Consider the following 20,488-nt stretch of genomic DNA (forward strand, 5'->3'; position numbering starts at 1 on the left):
GAACCCAGAGAAGACATGATGGTCAATAATTATGAACCATTAATAACAAATACGCACATTAAAATGAAATAGTTTTTACGTGGCATGATAAACCTCGGAGTGCTCCAGTGAGTTTAGCAGGTGCGGAGATGGCGTTGACATTTCACAGCTCAGAAACAGCGTTGGAGTGGAACAGTGTAAAACGCTCCGAGATGGTCCGTAAGTGATTCTCAAATGTCTTGAATAACTTTATTTTCCATGCAGCCTACATTACTGTCAAATGCAATGTGTCTGAGCATCTGATATGGGTTTTTTTTGTTGTTCTTTTAAAGCGACAACTGCATTGTGTCTTTGCACTATTTTATTACTCTTATTTCAATCCAGAACAATGTGTTTGTTGCAGAATCATATGTGACAGGCGAGATAAATGAGCGGGTCTCCAGACGTAACTAAATATATCACGTATATAAAATCCATAATAAAATTCACCAGCTACTCTGATTTAGCACGAGTACAAGACGGAACATGACCGAAACATTAAAATGATTAATGGCTGGGGAAGAAACATTGTGTTTAACTGAGGACAATATGATAAAAATGTGCACAGGCCTGGATCACATGCTCAAACCCGTCAGGTACAATGTAATATATATAATAAATCAGAGTTGAAAATATTGATTACAGTCATTTTGATACACTCGCCGCCACCCTGTAAAGGCAAGCAATCACAGTTTACATGTCAAATACTATTTTACTGTAATAACACTCTGTTTCTGCATATCATCTTTCACAATAACACACAGAAGAATATTTTGTTACGGCTAAGGGAGGAGAGTCTACTGATACTCCCCTGCAGAACATAACCCCCCCACTACAACAGCCCATGTGCAACTGAAGTATATTGTCCATCAGTGAAAAGTATAAGTGTTCCACCATCCAGAAGCAGAGGCAAAGAGGCCAAAGAAGGAAACATGACATGAAAGTTAAAATTCCCCTCATAACTCTAAGTGACCTTTTGGATCAAGTGTATGGTGGCACTGTGATTATCAGAAGCAGGCCTGTGTGTGTGTGTGTGTGTTGCCACTGCTTCTGTCTTTGAGTTGTTTCTTTGCACTTTGACTCAAAGGTCAGGACAGGCAGTAAGGCCACAAGTACGCTGTCAGCTGCAGGAGCAGCTATGTCACGTTAACCTTCCAAACCTTTGTAGGTGGGTTCCATCTAAAATAACTAAAACAGAAGTAAAATGTTTCTCTGCAGATGCAGCGGATGAGAGGAGGAATGTGTGGACTGATGACACTTGATTTACAACATCAGGTTGTGCCTTGCTTTCCTTGTGTATTGATACAAACATCTGCACCACCCGCTCTTTAGTTCAAGCGACTAACTTCCAAACTTTCACCGAACAGTATGTGATGGAAACACAGATAAATTAGCATTTTGTCACAGGTTTGGGTTACTGGTGTTAACCCTAACACCAGTGATTGATGACATTATGAACAAAACATAAAGCACCCTACATTTTTATATTAGACGTTGTTTTGGGTATTCGATGTGTCACCATTTTGGAAGTGAGATATGTTGGTATGTCACATTTAACTTTCTCTGGCATCCTTACTTATTAGAACCTACATTTCTGTCTCATCTGCTGACATTTTTCTCCATCAGATGCATAATGAAAGACAACTCTTTGAATGCCAAAGACATAAACATCTCTAAGTACCTATTTGACCCTTGCATGGTCTTGTTAGCTTCAAAGGCCCCTTTGCTTGTGTTTTGTTTATGGCCCAGTGGAGCCATAACTCACTCGTGGTCCGTCCCCCACAGCTCGTCCCTCTCTGCTTAACTATTCTCACCGCGCAGCTTCCTGGGTCAGATCGCATGAACCTCCATGGTTCCCCTCCTGCAGATTTATTGGCTGACAGCTAATTTATCCATTATACGTTCCAAATTATAGGCTTCGGTCAGCAGGATGGCGGCAAGAGAACAAGGAAAAAGAGAAAAGGAGAATGAGAGGGAAAGACATGCTGTCCTTCCCCTGTACCACCACATCTCTCAATGGATCCAAGGGATTGATCTCTCACGCTTGTGCAGGAGTGCTTGTGTTCAAAGAGTCTGGGAGTGAGGGCAACACCTACATCATGAAGTGTTAAGTACAGCACTGTCACAACAGGCTGACTGCAGGAGAGGAGGAAAAGCCAAGTCAGATTTTGAGTTTTAGCCACTGAGACTCGACAGTCTTAGAAATAAAATGAGAGCTGTTGTCAGTGTGGGAGTAGAATTAAGATTGTCAGGGTTGGAAAATACCACAGGAATACCCTTAAATACTGAAAGTGCTTCCTGCTTCCTGAAAATCATCTTTAGATGAGGCAACCTGACTACAATCTGGTGATATTGCCCACCCACTGCTCTTGATATCAACAATTCAAATTCTCTGTACTAGAAGTCCTTCAATTTAATCATGGATTTTGATCCACACTACTATTCTGACTAATCGCTGGCTACAGATTGCTATGGAACACTGTATCAGCATTCATTCAACCAAAATCCACTTGCTACATTGCCAGGAAATGGGCCCACAGCATTACACATTCCTGGAGGATTTGGTTTGTTAAAAATGCATTTTAGGTTTTCAAGAGATGAGATAATCAATACTGACTCTTGTATGAAGCTAAGCTAAATAATGTTGGTCACCAACAAAGGTTTACACCATGAAACTCATTCTCCAATCCATAACTTGTTGTTTTTTCTTCATGGGACATGTTAAATATCATGTTTTTGCTGGGGCTGGGTGACAATCGTGTTTTGTCTTATGTTATGTGCACAATTGCTTTAAAATACAAATTGTGATGTTCTTGAGGTCACTGGGTGTTTCGGGGCTTTCAACGTCAGACACCCTCACTCAGGTGGACCCAGCCAGGGTTGATCAAGCCTCCGCTTGTGCCCTCGCAGCATTCTCCCACGGATCAGCTCTCTTGATCCAGAGCTGTCTTGAGGCTTTCTCAGTAGTCTCTGTGTTGCTCTGGATGGCTTTCCTCCTCCTTTCTCCTGTGACACTGAGTGCAGTATGGCACTGCTGAGGGACTGCCCTGCAAAACCTCTGCACCCCCACCTCTACAGGTAAGCACCTCGCCTTCCATTATTGTCTGTGGCCGTCACTGACAAGGCCCTCATACTTCCACCTCTTCCTTTCAAAGGCCTCCTTCATGCGGTCCTTCCAAGGCACTGAAAGTTCCAGCATGATGATGATCTTAGTCCTCTCTGACACCAGTAATATGTCTGGTCTGATGGTGGTCTTGATTACATGCTGGGGGAAGTTAAGCTGCATGCCCAAGTCCACCATCAGCTGCCAGTCTCATGCAGTGTTAAGTAGCCCAGTTGTTGCCTTGGGTGTCCTTGATGGTTTCTCCCCTTCACAAACAAAGCAGATTTTCTGCCTTGAGGGTTTTAATCTCCTGCAGCTGGGGACAGTACCACAGATAGTTTCTTCGATGGTCTTGAGAACTTGGTTGTGGCACGGTGGCGACCCTCTCCCAGAACCTTTGGGCAGCAGCTCAAGATATGCTCAAGGGTCCCCTTAAAGTGGCACAGAAGGCAAGCAGGTGTTTCACTCAAGCCCCAGCAGTTGGAAGGGCTGGGAAGGACATCATACCAGCCGTCTTGCCGTGTCACTCCCACTGCTCTGCTCAATAGCTGCCCTTACCTCATCTTGGATTAGTAGCCTGCGCTCCCTTCCCCGAGCCGTGTCAATCCGGGGAGTTGTAAAGGTTCCTAATCCTGCCCTTCTTCTGGTCACTGCACCAACCAGGACACTGTGTTGCAGCCGTGACTCAGCCTGCTTCACTGCAGACTCAGCCCTCCCCTTCCTTCCAGTTCTGACTTCTATTCCAGCCCCGGCAACCTTGGAGTCTCTGGACCCTGAGCTGCAGCACCTCCCTTGTATGCAAGAACTTGAACTCCTTCTCGAGCCTCAGTTTACAGGTGTTACTTTAGAGGGCGATACTGGTCAGACTCCTTGGTAGCCCCAGCCATCTCCTCAGATAGCAGCTGACTCTCCTTTGCAGTTCTGAAATGGTGGAGATTGGAAAGATCAGAGGCCACAGGATCCACGGTAGGGATTCCATGCTGATTAATCCATGTCCTGAATTTCCCAGGAATTTCAACCACCTCTCTTCACAGGTGCACTTAATGGATGCTAAATCCCTGAGGCTGTTGTCAAGAATCTTGCCCAGGCTTTTTACTAAAAAGCAAAAAGAGTAATTACATAATTACATCCTTTCTGGTATGCACAGACAACTGTAGTTCCGGCAGATGACTCAAAGCAATCTCTCCATCTCTGTAACTCTGACAATATTTGCATGTATTATTGAATTTATTGTTTGTCTCCGAGACTTTCCTTTTATTAGGTTTCTTCTCAGCATAGGCAGTTGTTGCTGGTGCTGCAGAACATGAACACAGAGTAAGTGTAGTGGAACAGCCTACAGGAGCGCACTGTCTCTCTCCAAACTGACCTGTGACTGGCCAAATCCACAAATGTGTCCATAGAGATTTAGTTATCAGGCTGAAAACAAATCCCAGAGGAGTTACAGAGGTGTGCAAAGGTCACTTGATTTACATTGCACTGTGATGGGGGGACAAAGTTTTTGGCAATAATTTGATTGTTTGTAATGAATAATTAGCTTAAATCAGCCTACAAAATGTATGTTAAATAAGGATATCTTAAAGCTATCAGAGCGAACACATAGATTGTCTTGTTCAAACACGACATCAAGCATGATTGAACAGTGGCGACCGAAAGGACTGCAAGGTGATGCCATGGTGACCCTACTGGACAGGTAGGTTCACTTTTTGTCTTTGTGATCTTTTGAGAGTATTTGTTGTTTTTAGGCATCACGTTGTCATTTTTATCCAAAAAAGTTAGCGCCCCTAAAAAGTACCAAATGTCACAGATGCGGCGCAGTGCTTGTGAATCCTTGTTCATTGCACGTTCCTGTGCTCTGGAGGCGTAGCTTCAGGGGTCTGAAGGAAGGGGCTTGGACTTTTGAATTCAAAATGTAGCCTACTCTAACTGTTTTTCCAGAATCTCCAACCAGACCTTCAAGTCTGTAATTTTGATAGAAATTAAGTTATCACAAGACAGAAATGTGTGTATGTACTGCATTTGTTTATAGTACTGTACTACAATGTGGTTAAAAAAGGGTGTAGCTTGTTGGCACAGTTATTGATCATTAGAATTTATTTAAATGTCAGGAGAGCATAAGGCAAGGCTGTAGTTCACATACTGTATATGGCTGGCTGGATATTTCCATTTAGATGCTCTTAACATTTACTATTGCCCTCTTACTTATTCATTATGATGTGTGTGTGTGTGTGTGTGCCATAAACGCAGTAATTCACATCCTGTCCGCGTAATATGTTGGTGTCTAGACCTGGAGAGTAATTCCTCTTTACTGCCTATTGATTTAGAATACAACAAACAGCTTTAAATGTGACAAGAGGTTTGCCGTTGTGTTGAATGAACTGTGCTTATGACTCACAGTTTTGCTATGGCCTCCCAGAGCAGCAGCAGCAGCAGTCATTTTCAGCCAACCATGCCGAGCTACATTTCAACTTTATGTTCGTCCAGCTGAAAGTCCGATCAATACAGTTTAAGTGGCCATCTCCAAAGAGCCTAATTCATTTAGCTGGTTCTGAGGGGCTGCGATAAATAAAAATTAATTATTTAGTGCAAAGATCAGAATCACTTTCTTTTTCTTTTTTTTGACATTATGCCGTCAGACATTGTGGAACCATATAGACCTGGAAAAAATACTATATAGCAGCTAATGCTTGGACAGACAGCAGCAGCTCAGACAGACATTTTGCCCATGTGGCCTAACAATCCATTATCATCATCATCATTATGGTCCTCACAACTAGCCTTTGCAGCTTCAAGATGAACATCCACACTGATGCACATCCACTCCACAGCAGTATCACCCCACACACACACACACAAACACACACAGTTGGTGTAATTGCACCTTTATTTGTCTCCCATTCGCACTTATTACAACCCCGAGCAAAGAGGTGGTCACATCACTGGAAATGGCCTCTGAAAGCCTGGGGCTGTTATAAACAAGACTCTTCAGTGCCATTAGGCTGAGTGTCTGTGGGAGGCAAAGAGGCCAGTGCTGCCATCATGGTGAGTAAAGTCAATTAGTGTACTTCATTAGAATGTAGTGAACTTGCAGAAAGGCCATCGCCTGATGAATACTGGGCATGTTTCCCTCTTTGTAATTTTTATTTAAATTATTTGGGATGGTTTTTTTTTACCTATGTAGGGAAATTCCTCTCTGCATTAAATCCTTTACCAGAATAAGGACTGTGTTGATGGTAAATGGGTGGATGGAGGGCGGATGGTTATGAAATATATACTACACATTCATTTGGTCATAAGATAAGATAAACTTTCACTTGTTACAGCAGCAAAAACACTTAAGACAGACGTGTGCAGACAGCAAAATGAGATAACACAAAACAAGCAAGGGATTAAAGAAAGGTAAAACAGAAAAAAGGATATAGTCTATGTGAATTGTGTACAGAAAAAGTTATTATATTATACAATGAATGAAGGCTAGAGAAATATTTCCCTTTGCAGGTAAATGTGTAATTAAATATAGTGAATATCGTGTATACAGACTCAGCAAGAATATAAATACTTCTAAATATTATGACTATTGCACAGGATAATGCACTGGTGTACAGCCAGTAGGCACAAGATGGTCGAGGTAGTAGTGCAAGTGAAGGTGGTTACAGTGCTACATTATGAGTTGTAGAGTCTGACAGCAGTCGGGATGTATGACTTGCGGCACAATTCGTTTTTGCGCTGTGGGTGCAGCAGTCTGCAGCTAAGTTAAGTGCAGTTAAGTGTCACTATAAATACTGTATGAGGAGGCCACCATTGTGCTCTCTCTCTCGTGCACATCGTGTGTTACTATCGTATGTAATGCGATATTAACACAAATGAGGACAATACTTCAACTTGCAAAAGGTCATAAACCCTTTATTATATTAGATAAGCTATACTTTGACACAGCTTGAGTATTAAACCCATATGGAAAATGTTTGAAATGTTTGAAATTAAAGTTAAAGTCAAGATTCAGCAGTTTCTTCTATAGATTGTGTAAAAGTAGTCCTCCGGTGGCAAAACAAACTCCTCATTTGAAGCCTTGATCTTTGCAATGTGAGGAACCTGTTAGATGATACTATTTGTCAATCACATCGGTGTCCACCCCTGTGTGCTGTGTTGTTTTTTGTTGTTGTCTATTTCCGCTAAATGGAAAGATAATTTAAGAAATGACATCATGTGCTAAAAAGAAACTAGTGATTGAGATCATTAACTCCTCAGGAAAACCTTTACTAATAGAAGTAGGTGATTTTGACTTTCATTCAAACAAAGGGTATCACAGCGCGCAAGCTACATCCATTTATTTTATTTTATTTTTTAAAATATGGTCAATTGTCTTGTGTCTGTTTTCTCAGTCCATGTAAAGCTGCACACCAGGCTGTGACTCGTTGTCCTGCTCCTCCTACTGGAGCTCTGGAACCTCCCCTCCTCCTGATCAGCACACCTGCATGCAATCATCTCATCATCTTCACCTGGTTTCCACAGCATAAAAAGCCCAGGTCTTCACACCACCTCAGTCTGACTGTCTGTTTATCAAACCTGTGTCTCACTTTTGAACCTTGTGTTAGTTTATGTCTTTTGTCAACACCTTGTTGTTCTGTAATCCAGATTAATCTGCTCAGCCCCTCTGATGTACTTGTGTGTGTCAGTTAAATACGAATTTGGGTTTTGATATCCTGCATCAGCAGACTTTCACATTCAAAGACCTGAAACCAGATCTTCAGTTCATTTAGTGAAACTCTGCAGGGAGATAATGCTGATGATGCACTTTTGTGTCACATTGAAAGTGCAATGGCTCTGTTGGAGTAAAGTTTTGCAGTGGGTGTGTGTGCAACACCGAACGTTTTTACAGTGTCGTGGTGAGCAAATGTCGCAAACTGTTCATTGATGCATCTTATCAGCCAATCACATGGCCACCAGTTCAATGCATTTGGACATGTAGTCATGGTCAAGACGACCTGCTGAAGCACAAACTGTGCACCAGAAGGAGTCAGAAGGGAGATGGTTGTCAGTTCCCAGAAGGGCTGGTCTGATCATTTCAAAAACTGCTGATATACGGGGATTTCCATGCACAAAACCATCCCATTCTAGAGTTTACAGAGTGGTCTGAAAATAAAGACTGCCTGGTTAGAGGTCAAAAGGGAATGACAGAATGGTTTGAAATGATAACAAAAAGGCAACAGAAACTTAACTAACCACTCATTACAACAAATGTGTGCATGAAGACATGCGTGTTGAAGCCGATGTTGAAGGCTACAGCAGCAGAGGTGACACTCCTACCAGGTATCCTTGGTACCCAGTGAAGTGGCCAATGATGATTAATCATGGTTCCCTGTAAGGAGACCCTGGCACCAATAAGTGTGAGAACCCCCTGATGGAAAGAAAAATGCCTCTTAAGCATCAGCACTTATAGATCTGGTTTCTCAGCTTCTCAACACTCTGCACTGGCTTATATATTAGTTTAGCATATAAAGGCTCTGCAGCATCTTTTTGAAGAGGCTTTCTGATATGGGGCGTGTTTTTAATACTGCTCTCTTTGACGCTTGTTTTCACTTTGTTAAACACTATTTTCTGTGCGCCTGACGGATTAAGATTAAGTCAACTACACAATCTCTTATCACTCTTCTGATTCCAGCTGGCAGCTTTACAGCTTGTGTTCTAGTGCCAAACATAAATGTCACCACTTTATGTAACGCGTCATGTTTTGAATAAATGTCTCCACTTGCCATATTTGACAGGCCTGGTGGTCAATCTGATAGGCAGTGACACAAATAGACATACTGCAGATAGGCTAAATCAGAGAAGACATATTCCACTGACTGTATTTTTTTTTTTTTTTCCTCTCTGTCATTCTGACAGAAGTGAGAACTCAAATAACCCCCGTGACCTGAGGTTGGTGCCCGCTGAGCGTGCCACCCCCACAATGGACTGCACAAAAATCCACTCCTCAAACCAACTGGAGTCAGAATAATTCAGTCTGTACTTTTTTTTTTTTCCACTGACCATTTCAGAGCATTACATGGTATTTCTCACTGTCCCCACTTGACCAAGCGGTGCTTGTGAAGCCTGTCTGGAGGTCTCCTGTGGTGGAGTCTCCCTGCTGCATCCATTTTTAGGTGCTCTGGGTGTTTTTGAAGTAGTGGAGAAATGTATGTCCCACCCTCCTAGACTTCTCCAGTCTGCCAACACTTACGCAGTGTCTTACCCAAAGCTGGCGTTTGCCGTTTTGTCAGAGTTGCTCAATGTTTGACGACACTGTGCCAAAAAGACATGACATTGATATCAGCCACCAACTGACCCTGGACCTGAGATTCACCTACAGAGACGCTAGAGCTGCATCTCCACCATATATTACAGTTGAACTCGCCTCGGCACAGTTTGGATTGGTAAACCCTGAGTGATCTGGCTTAACCACTGCAGGGTGTGTTCGCCAGATGACAATAGCTTTGTCAGTCATGTAAACAGCATGACATCAGAAAGGGCAGCCCGCAAATAAAGTCAACAAAAGAACACAACACAGTAAACACTGGTGCATGGTGTCATCATTTGTCAAACGGCTCGGATTGGACGAAATACAAAAGTGCCTTGGATTTGCCTTGGACTTTCTGTTGTGTTGCATTTAAAGTGGCATGTTTTTGTGTTTTTCCCCCATTTCCTTTTTCCGTTGTTACTCGGAAATGACAGTTCTCCGGTAATCCATGAGTCCTCCAATAAAACGAGTGCCAAAAAAGCAGGGTGGTACAGCTCAGTTACTTTGGTGCCCCTCAATCAAAATGCAAATAACTGTCATGAATCCTGCACAGGGTTAGAGTGGGTTTCTAGCAGCTTGTTTGTATGCTGATTTTGTATGTGTGCATCAAATAATACAGAAACTGCGAATAAGTGCAATGGAAAAATATTCAGTGATTACAGGATGAAGTTTAGTGAGGAAAACACAACATGCTTTCACGCAAATAATTCCACAGTAATAGACTGAAAACACAACCATGTATCAACAGCTACTGCTGCCCCTTTATTTATGTCCTCCAGTTGCACCTTCTTATACCAACAACACAGCGATTTCTCAACATTTTGTCAAAATTTGTGACTTTTAAATGGAAACCAAGTTACTGACAAACCTTTTTAACACAAACGCATAAAGAACACCCATTTGTCATCTTATTTATTTAATGCACACATACTTGAAGGCCTTGGAATTAACCTCAAGATCCAAAGCTGTTATTTACAAGCTGCATATTCTAGATCATTCTGATAAAAAAAAGCTGCTGTTTCCCCCCCACCCCACCTGTGAGAAATGAGACACTTGGGGAGTTGATCTGATGTCTGTGGTTTCTCAAGATGTGTGATAAATGTGTCACAGGTTAGAACCCAGCAGCAGCATTAGTCACCACCAACATTAAGATTGGGAGAATATAGGGGGAAAACAAGATGGCTATGTCTTCTCTTAGAGTTAGAGTTAGACAGGCGAGGCTCTCAGGCTATTACAGAACAATGTTAGAGCCTGCATTCACACGCAGCAGCAGCAGAACAACTCAGCCTGCATTCTGATTTCAGGGACATGTGTTTGCCCTGTCTTGGAAACTAAACACTACCCTCTATTGGATGACACGGAGACTGCGTGTGACAGTGCCTGACCCAATCGCAGAGGACATCAGTCCTGCTCAACCACATAGTATTTTTCAAACCCCTCCTATACGCAAATGGAGAGACAGACTACTGTGTTATAATGACTTTAATAAGATTTGATTTGTTTCTTCTATTTAATCCTGTCAGAGTCACCGAGTGTGTCCAGCACTGAAGAGCTCCCACTTAGCATGATGACTCGAGACAATTAGTGAGATTTGTTCTGCGCTGCTGCTGCTGCTGCTGCTGACCCCACTTCAATTTAGAGGTTATTCTGTTGAGGCGGGAGGTGATGCATGAAACTCAAGAATAATGTCATACACATGCTGAGTGGAATTTAAGTGAGGTCCAGAGAGAGGGAGAGAGTTTAATTTCATAGTTATTTTACTGACTAGTTTAATCAGAGACACCGCCACTTTGACCTCAGCTGCTTTACAAACTAACACAAAACTGCATTAAGTCGTGCACTGAAAACTGGACCTTTTTTTATTTTATTTTATTTATTTATTTTTAAAATACATGCAAAGCATTAGAACCCCCTTATTTAAGTCCGTACTTGACTTTTCACAACCTATGAAACCAAAGGTGCGGCCGTACAACATCGGCCATGATTGGCCTGCGAGCCGGACTTTGGACATGCCTGCGCTGGACAGATCGCCAGTCCATCGCAGGGCCACATAGAGACACAACCATCCACTCTCACACGCACCTAGAGTCAATAAGAGTGTCCAGTTTAACAAATACCCATATTGCATATTTTTGGATTGTGGGAGGGACACAATTTTGTCTTTTTACAAAGATGAGAGACCTTTTTGTCCATCACTGCAGATTTAACCGTTGATTGGTGTATTTGCCTGTCCCAAACTTTATCCCAATTGCAAATGCAGTCATGACACACGAGGAGTAACTTTATACTCTACCAAATACAGTATAAACAGCTCTTATCACAAGTCTGACGAGTCACATGCCCATTTTGGTCACTGATGCTGCCAATAAAACTCCATGAAGCCCTTAAATTTATGAAGTTGAGGTCAGATTAATAATCATTAGGTGTCAAGTGGCTTATAATACCCCTCGTGACCTGGCATTTTTCTTCCCTGGAGACGAGTCTTCAAAGCCTGCCATTTACACAGTGTTGCACAGTGGATTAATGCAGTCCACTTATTTCCCTTGAGAGCCTGGGCAAATTTCAGCAGTCAAACGACAGCAGTGACAGACTGTGTATTATAAATTGGCCAACAGGAACAGCTCTTTGAGCTGCGTTGTACAAAGGAACACGAAAAGTCACCGGTATCTAATGGGCAAAGGTTCAGCCACAATGAAGAAAACCGTTTAACAGTTGGTGAGCTTTTACAAAAGGTGCCCTCTAAAAATCTTAAAGTCAAATTGCCTGCCTTCATTCATTTTCATCCACCTTTTTCTTGAGTCTCTCCATGTGACATGGGAAAGATCTGACAACACTCGCACTCATGGCTTTATTACTTTATTACTGCAAGAAAATCTTTGGGGGAAAAAAAACTCCTTGACTTTTCTATTTGTAATGCAAATAACACATGTGAGTGTTTTTTAATTTTACCATTTCTGCCTGGGAAAGTAGTGTTTACAGGAAACTACAAGAAAACGAACATGGGAGGAATCGAGACGAAGCTGTAACTATAATTACATTAAAACTAGGTGTCTCTCAGCGTACCTGTCTCAGCCTTTTGACTGGAAATTAAGTATGTAAATTGCTTCCTGCACTGATGTCCATAAAGGAAAATCAGCACATTTGGCTCGAGGGGACACAGGAGCTCCTGGTCCGCTTCAATTTGAAGAAAGTCTGTTACTTTGGTAAATCTGAACAATGGATTTCAACTACCAAGTGACAATATAATTTGAATGTACTGATGGAGGCAGCAGCGGATCAACACCAGTGTGCGCTGATGAAAAATTGCTGGATTTCTCAAGGGACTTTGGTGCCAGATGTTCATGGTTTTAACATTATTTGTTGTTAATATGGGTCACATTTGTTTTTTTATAAAAATTAGTTATATAACTGTTAAATTAATTACACCGTGGCTGCTGCTTACTGTAATCAACTACAACAATAAAATAGATTAAAGAACAGATGGTTCATTCTGAACCATTTATAAGTAACCTTTTTTAACTATTTATTCTTCATTGTTTGCCAAACATTACCAGGCCACAACATTCAAGTCAGTTGTTTTCCAATATATCCTTCATATGTAGATGTAGTGCACTGACCATCACACAACCTCATTTGAGGACACTGTAAATGCTAATTACACACACACATACAACGAAGAGAAGAAATGAGCTGCAGTATGCAAGTAAACAAGACCACCACACATAAAAATGTTAACATTTATTGCTGATTCTGAATACCTCGTCGAAAGCAAAAGCATTCAGAGTATACACAGAAATTATACAATTATATATGGTTTCACAAAGGCAGTGAACACATACTGTATTACAATCTACAAAAAATCTACTTTACAGAAATTTAAAATCCTAAATATCAAAAAGTACAGCTGCAGAAACAGGTGTAGAACTGGAACCAGAAAACTGCTCTGGATATTGGTGAAACAACATGGTGACATCACAATATAAAGAAAGCAGAGGTCATCTTTGTACTTTACAGCTGGTTTTGGAAACTACAACTGGCAGACAAAACAAACATAACTCCAAAACAACTTCTGAATTGAAATGATCATATAAATTATGGTGGTTTTATGCATCCAAAATATATAATTTTACAGAGTACACCTCTACAGGTAGAATGTCATAGTATTGTTCAGTGGGACTGGTAGTGTATCCTTGCAAAAGAATATGGTTAAAATAATATAAGGGCACCATGGAAAGTAAATACTCTCCCATCACACAATGATGGGTAAGTACATTTTTAAAACAATCAGCCTGTTGGAGTAACAGCATAATCATGAGGGGGTGTTAGGTTTGGATCATTGCTTGACTAAGGATTTTTTTTACATGTGCTTCAGTCAGGAACAGAAATGGTGGTTAGCTCATATTTAAACGATTTGATAAATAATGAGGGCTGGTATGGCTCTGTTCTGACCCTGGTAGTGTGGAACACTGGGCTTAAAGGGTACAAAACCGAGACCACCAATCCTGGAACAGTGTCCAAATAGCTGGAGAGAGTGGCATTAGAACCAGAAGCACTCAAAGCAACTCCATAGAAAATGCAAAAATAAATCCAGCCAACAGACTCAAGGCTGCTTAAACCAACCCCTTTTAAGGGAAACTTAAAAATTCAAGATATGAAGATCAATAAAATATTCCAGTAAAAAAAAAAAAAAGCCTTCAAACAAAAATGTTTTTCTATGCCCACATCAATGCCAGGTAGCCATTTTGGAGAAGTGTCCAAAAAAGGGACGAGGCGTTCGTCTTGTGTCAGAGGAGCAGTTGTCCTCGTTTCCAGTGACAGTCAAGCTGGATTCAAGGACAAGCTGGTTTGTGGTCACATGAGGCAGCAGGAGGACCTGGTTTTAGTCTAGTCCTGCTCCATAGGCTCCTCGGTGGTCCCAGTGTTCGAGGTGGCACTTTCCATGGCGGCCTCTGTGGGAGGTTCAGTCGTACTGCTGGAGGGAGCGAGAGCTACGTCTTCTCTGCCTGCTTCTGCACCATCCTCTATGCTACAGCTGCTACCGCTGCTGCTGCTACTACTACTGCTGCTGACTGGGTCACTGTTACTCTCCTCACTGTCCCTGCTGGTCTCGGGGCTCTCCAGGACGCCTGCAGGTGCCTGCTGTTCAGTCTGATCCATGTCATTGGCCTCATCCTGGGAGCCGCACGGTACCTCCCTCTCAGCCTGCTCCAGTTCCTCACCGGAGCCTGAACACACTTCAGCTTGTGTGCTGCTCGTTGGCTCTGTTTAGAGAGAGAAAAAATGGAAACATTTTCAAACACAACAGAGTGGGAGGTGTTTTTACCACACCGATAGGCTCAATGAAAACTGTCTGTCATCCAAGTCAGAGCTTATCAAAACCCAAACAAATAAATGCCATTAGACAGGTATTTATTTATCTGAAGTCTGACATTATGTTAAACAAAAGCATTGGGTTATATTTGTACAATATTTAATTGTTTGTGGTGTCAAATAGCAAACGATCATTGAATTGCATTAGGGCTAAACACAAAAATCAAAATGAGCAAAATAACAAAGGATGCTATTTAAAACTTTTACGTGACTGTAAATGTGATGAAACATTGTTCGTAATGTAAAATCTCATCCTGACAATTAAAAGTAAAATGGTTTATTTTCTCCAAATTGTTCAATTGAGTGCCTAAAACCTATGTGAAGTAGCACCATTTTCTAGGCAGCATATAAGGGCAGACTTTTTTGAAAGACCCTGTGCAAACTGACAACCATTGAAACACATTTGGTAAATAAATAAAACCTGCCTTGGTCTTCAGTGGCAGCAGCACTGCTGGAAGCTTCATTCTCCTTGCTGTACCCAACCTTCTCCTCCTCCTCTTCATCCTCCTCCTCCTCTTCCTCTTGGACCATGGCTTCTGCCTCTTTAGAGAGGCAAGAGGCGTGCGAGGGCCTCGGTGAGTCCACTTCCTGCTCTTCCTCTTCATCATCCTCATCCTCCTCATCTTCATCTTCCTTGGTGAACTTCAATCTCTTCACCTCCAGCTGCTCAGCTTCCATGTCCTCTTCTGTGTCTGGGTGTTTGTTCTTCACAGAGCTGCCCAGGGAGGCTTCTGAGGCAGAAACCTCACTGAAAACACAGCAGAAGCAGGAAATACAACATTGATTCCAATTGTTTCATTTGTTCTGAACATAAATTGAATTTCAGGTGTGTTGTGGCTTCTGACATACCTGGTGTCTTCCTCTCCATCTTGCTCTGGATTGAGGTCTTTGCCATCTGTGCTGTCGGGCAGACCATTAGCAGCTAGTGAGGTAGCCAGAGACAACTTCGGTCGATTCAGCGGTCGGGGAGTTCCTGGACCGTTAACTTTCCTAAAGGACAGCAAAAATAGAAAATTAGTAAATACAGCTTTTGCCCTTGAAGCAGAACCTGCATTTTCCACGGCAACTGAATGCTAATCACGATCGATCGAGTGACGTTTGGCATGTGAGAGCATCACCTGTTACACATCATTTCTACTCTTTCGCCTTCAACAAAGTTATTTTTGCAGTGTAAAAGTAACACCAATTCCGATTTGAATAAGACACAATCTGGATTTGTGTTAAATTTAACTAATTCAATGTTAACATAACACACTATGGGTTAAATATAAAAGTTAAATTGACTCTTTCAGAATTTTAGTGTTAGTTTGACAACGTTACTGTGTATTGTTGGATGGGAGGATGGCGACCGGTGGTCTAAGCTAATATACACTAACAAATTTAGCCACCTTATTTACTCTGTCACTACCGATGGTGAAGCTATAAACAACGTGAAATGCTCCAATGCATATCACTATTTACAAAGCAATAAGGTCCTTTATGTTGTGTTGAAGGATGTGGAATAGAATCTTATTTATTTTAAAGGCAGACAGAGAGCCATGTCAGAGACTTAGCGTCTCATATCACCTAAACTGAGTTTTATTTAAACATCAGTTAAAATACAAACTGCAGGATTCCAATTCAGCTGCCACCACCACTGTGTTTTACCACTGGAAAAAACTAACTTCTTCCACATCTGTTCCTGAAGTTCAGGTCTAGCGATTTCAGGTATAATGTGGATATACATATTACAATCAAGGAATAAACCCCCAATCCAACCTTTCTGTAAAGGCAGATGTGTTTCCAGGAAGCATCACTCCATTCATTCTATTGACGGCACTGCATCCATTTTTCCTGCACAAAACCAAAACGCTTAGTACACTGGAGAACAATCATTCCCAAACGTACACATTTAAGTTACTGTATTATTATGACACTTACTCGGAGTTTGGATGTACACAGCTGACCACCATTACGTTCTAGAACAAAACAGTAATTGCAAAATGAGTCACTGAAAGTGTCAGAATGACATGCAAAAAATAATAAAAACATACATGATGATTATACATACCTTCTCCACTCCCCGAAGAAACTTATCTGTTCCTGTGTAGTTCCTCTTGGGTTCTGTCAGCAGCTCACACAGGCGCTGAATGGTAAATGGGATTCTACAAATAAAAGTGCAGCAAAATTAATGTGCAGCAACAAAAGTATGTTCAGCAGTCCTGTTAAAATATCCTAACTTATATTCATACTGTAATTTAGTTAATACTAGAGTTTTAGTGACAGTGTGGGAAGGAGATTTACCATAGGCCAAGAAATTCCACAATCTACACCCCTGCAACACATCCAAATAACTAGAATGTGCAACTCGCATCCCCTTCTGACTGCTGTTCCAACACTTTGTATTTGGTATATGATATACACATTTCATTTTGTGCCTTATTGCGTACATGTTTCACTCGTATTGCAAAGCTTAGAGCTGAGAGACCACAGTAACGGCCAAATGTGTACTTATATTTTAGGTTTTCTTCTCTCATGAAATGTGGTGTGATGACACAACAGACCTCATACTCACTGATAGTTACTTTTGTGGTTATCCAATCTCAGGTCTGTAGTCCAGGCTCATTTTCTATTAACCGTGGGTGCGTTCAAACTGAACAGTTTGCTTTGTTGGAGCGCATGGTGGATACACTGTATTTTTAAGCTGGTTCCGATTATGTTCACAAAAGGCATACCTCAAACTGAACAAAGTACTGTAAACAAAGGTCATGGTTTTAACAGACAATTAAGCAGGTAAAAAGGTGAATCCCTTGCATTTCCTACATCATGGCGCATCGGTTCCAGAAAAGACAGACAAGGAAAATATGCCTGACTGGCTCTGAGGAAAACCTACCACAACCAAACCTTTTGTCGCTTTCACACACATTTTACTAATATTTTTATCATTACAAGGCCACACCTCAATCAGGTCTGGGACTTCACACGCATCAACCCCAACAGGGACAGAAATCTAGGTCTGGTTCAATTGGTCTAAACAAGGCTGGTGTGAGTGTACCCTCAGAGTGGACCAAAAAAACTCAAGTGGGCTTGGTTAAGTGTGAGATGAATAATATTGACAAACCTGAGCAGACATTTAGTCAATCGATTTGGTTTTAACTATTAATTACATCTATTGAAATTAGTATTATCTGTCTGTGTGTGTGTGTGTGTGTGTCAGGGTCTTTGTGTTGACATGAGCAAGAGAGTGCAGAGCCAAGAGGAGCTGAGTGAATCATTCATGATGGATGTAAATAGCATGGGTCAGTTAGGACAAATATGAGATCCAATCACTCAGACTACATTTGAAGGTGGTGTGGGACACATGTGGTAACATTCATTTAGTAGTGTAAATGCAACATTAAACTGAGCCAGTGTGCAGAAGACAACTGCATCCCCAGCTGATGTCCTCGAACCTTCTGTTCCATAATGAACCAAAAGTATTTTTACACTAAGTGCCATACATAGACCTACTTGTGGCCACTGCAACAATAACAATAGTAGCACACGTCAACACATGCATATTGACAATGAACAATGTTTCCTCTCTCCCTGCATCACAGCTATGGTGCATTGCCTGAATGGACACAGATGGACAACAAATGCTACTTTGGAAATTAAAATCAGTTTTGGGTCAGGGCCTGTCACATTGGCTCAGCTTTTTATTTTAATGGTCGTTTACACAGCACACCCCTGTAATTATGGAAAAAGAGTATTGACCACACAATAGTGCGTCAGGGAAACTCAATGGAGGTGGGTATTACAACAGCATCAAAGGCTTAACAAATAAAGTCCAAAGAGAAATATTGTGACAGACCAACAAACTAAATCTGATCACAATTGGAAACAAGACAGAAATGCAGGACACATTCAGAGCTGCCCACATGTGACAGAATCCCATAGGACAGATGTGAATACCAAGTATGACCAGGGCCATGAGGGTGAATTAATTTAACTGGACACCTACCCATTGTATCCATTCACAATCTTCAGAATTCTCTCCTTCATATCATCAAATGGAATTGACTCCACATTGGGATTTGCAGGACCTCTTTGTTCAGGCGCTGAGGCTCTGAAGTCATCCATCACCTTCTCTAACTTAAATAGGAAGTAGCTTTTAAATTGAGACCATTGAACCCTGGAGGAAAATGAGGAAACTTGTAAATAATTAGGCTTGTCACATTAAAAATAGGACATTTAAATATAAATACAGGACAAGTGTAGGCCTTTAAAATACATAATAATTGGTATCATACGCACACAATAAATTAAAATAAGGGTAACTTACATGCATGCATGCATGCTGACAATTCTTTAACAGCTACTACTTAAGGCATACATTTGTCAGTTACAACTTCCTACCACATGAAATGCAGATTAAATACTGTGTGCACTGCAGTAGTTGAAGTAGTAGTAATGACAAGGCCTGTAATGTTCACTTACATGGTCTCTCCAGTCTTGGCAACATGACATAGAAATTGTTCCAGAAGAGGGCATGCCTCCTTCTTCGATTTTTTATCAAAGTCTGAGGAAAGAGGGGGAAATACAATTTACATTATATCACAGCCATATCAGACATCATAAGGCTTTGCTTCGACCTAGTTTCCACAACAGTTTAGATAACTGTGCCATAAACCCTCGAATGTTTTGAGCAGTAGTCATCTACATAAACTAAATATTGTTTGTGTGAAGGAGTCCAGGATACGTATTTTATTATTTTTTTAACATAACGAAGAGGAGTAGTGCTGCTAAAACTAAAGCTGTATGTCGGCTAGCTGTTTAGCAATGACTAGCTCAAATCCAGCACACTGGCTAGCACACAGCCGCATCCGCGTCGCCGGCAAAGTGTTTTATCACTAGCCGGTGACAATAACCAGTTCTATAAATTGAGCCGAACGCGCCAGTAGGCGAAAAAAGTGAAACAGGGCCAAAACGCCGGGTAAATGTGTACTTTTTGAAGGACAGAATAAAGGGAAACATCATGTTTTAGTTAGCTTTCTGGGCGAGCTAACATATTGAACAGGCAGCTATTTCCGTCAAACCGCTTGTGATGTTAGCATTAGCGCGAACTAGCGCTGAGAAGTAGAAAGCTAGCGACATTAGCCCGTGAGGACAAGCCGTTCATTTCGTATCATATCACAAATGCGGGATACACGGACAACACACAACACCCAAATATACACATGAATCAAATAAGTAACGTGTATAGACCTCTGAGCGCCTCTTGGAGCGAGTCAATTTCCATCACGTCGTTGCCCTCTGTCAGTCCCGCGGATGTATAAAGCAGACTGGCGGCTAGCTGCTGCAGCTAAGCTAAGATCTCACAGGGAAAGAGGAGGGAGCATTTTAATATGGCGCCGTGAGGTCACTGCCTGTTTAGCAGCAACAGCAACCACTTCTATGCATGTACAGTATATTTCATACATTGTATATATCATTTCCATTTTTTTTATTGGCTTATGATATGGCGTTTTGATCATAATATTAAATTTTGTAATGCCTACATATTACACGTTACATTTTGTTTCCACAAATGCCTCTATTTTGTCATCTCCTTTTCTGGTGGAAAATGCCTAAACAAGATACCATGAAAGCAAAGTCACAAGTCCAAGACGCCAAATATCTAAATAGTCAGACGAAAAATAGAAATATAAAATAAATACATTGACACACAAAATGGAGTCTGAGCAGCAACAAGCAGTTATAAT

General features: G+C 41.4%; 1 protein-coding gene and 1 pseudogene across 1 annotated transcript; both read right to left on the reverse strand.

Moving 5' to 3' along the window:
- Positions 1–2,902: 2,902 nt before the first annotated feature.
- On the reverse strand, positions 2,903–11,406 carry LOC122767948 (annotated as a pseudogene).
- Positions 11,407–13,118: 1,712 nt separating this feature from the next.
- ppp4r2b (protein phosphatase 4, regulatory subunit 2b) lies at positions 13,119–20,112 on the reverse strand. The gene is made up of 9 exons (XM_044024681.1): positions 19,992–20,112; positions 19,224–19,305; positions 18,748–18,918; positions 16,816–16,909; positions 16,686–16,723; positions 16,524–16,598; positions 15,615–15,755; positions 15,191–15,513; positions 13,119–14,656 (listed from the first exon to the last, which is right to left on the reverse strand). Exons 1-9 carry the CDS (start codon positions 20,023–20,025, stop codon positions 14,280–14,282), a joined length of 1,335 nt encoding a protein of 444 aa, XP_043880616.1. The 5' UTR covers positions 20,026–20,112; the 3' UTR covers positions 13,119–14,279.
- Positions 20,113–20,488: the final 376 nt, after the last annotated feature.

This window comes from Solea senegalensis, linkage group LG4, assembly GCF_019176455.1.
Source record: "Solea senegalensis isolate Sse05_10M linkage group LG4, IFAPA_SoseM_1, whole genome shotgun sequence".
NCBI classification, from domain to species: Eukaryota; Metazoa; Chordata; class Actinopteri; order Pleuronectiformes; family Soleidae; genus Solea; species Solea senegalensis.

Coding starts and splice junctions, on each gene's coding strand:
- ppp4r2b (XM_044024681.1), bottom strand. CDS start 20,025: ATGGAAATTGACTCGCTCCAAGAGGCGCTCAGAG. Junction 16,724..16,815: donor TTCTTCGGGGAGTGGAGAAG/GTATGTATAATC, acceptor GTTTTGTTCTAG/AACGTAATGGTGGTCAGCTG. Junction 16,599..16,685: donor TGTGTACATCCAAACTCCGA/GTAAGTGTCATA, acceptor GGTTTTGTGCAG/GAAAAATGGATGCAGTGCCG.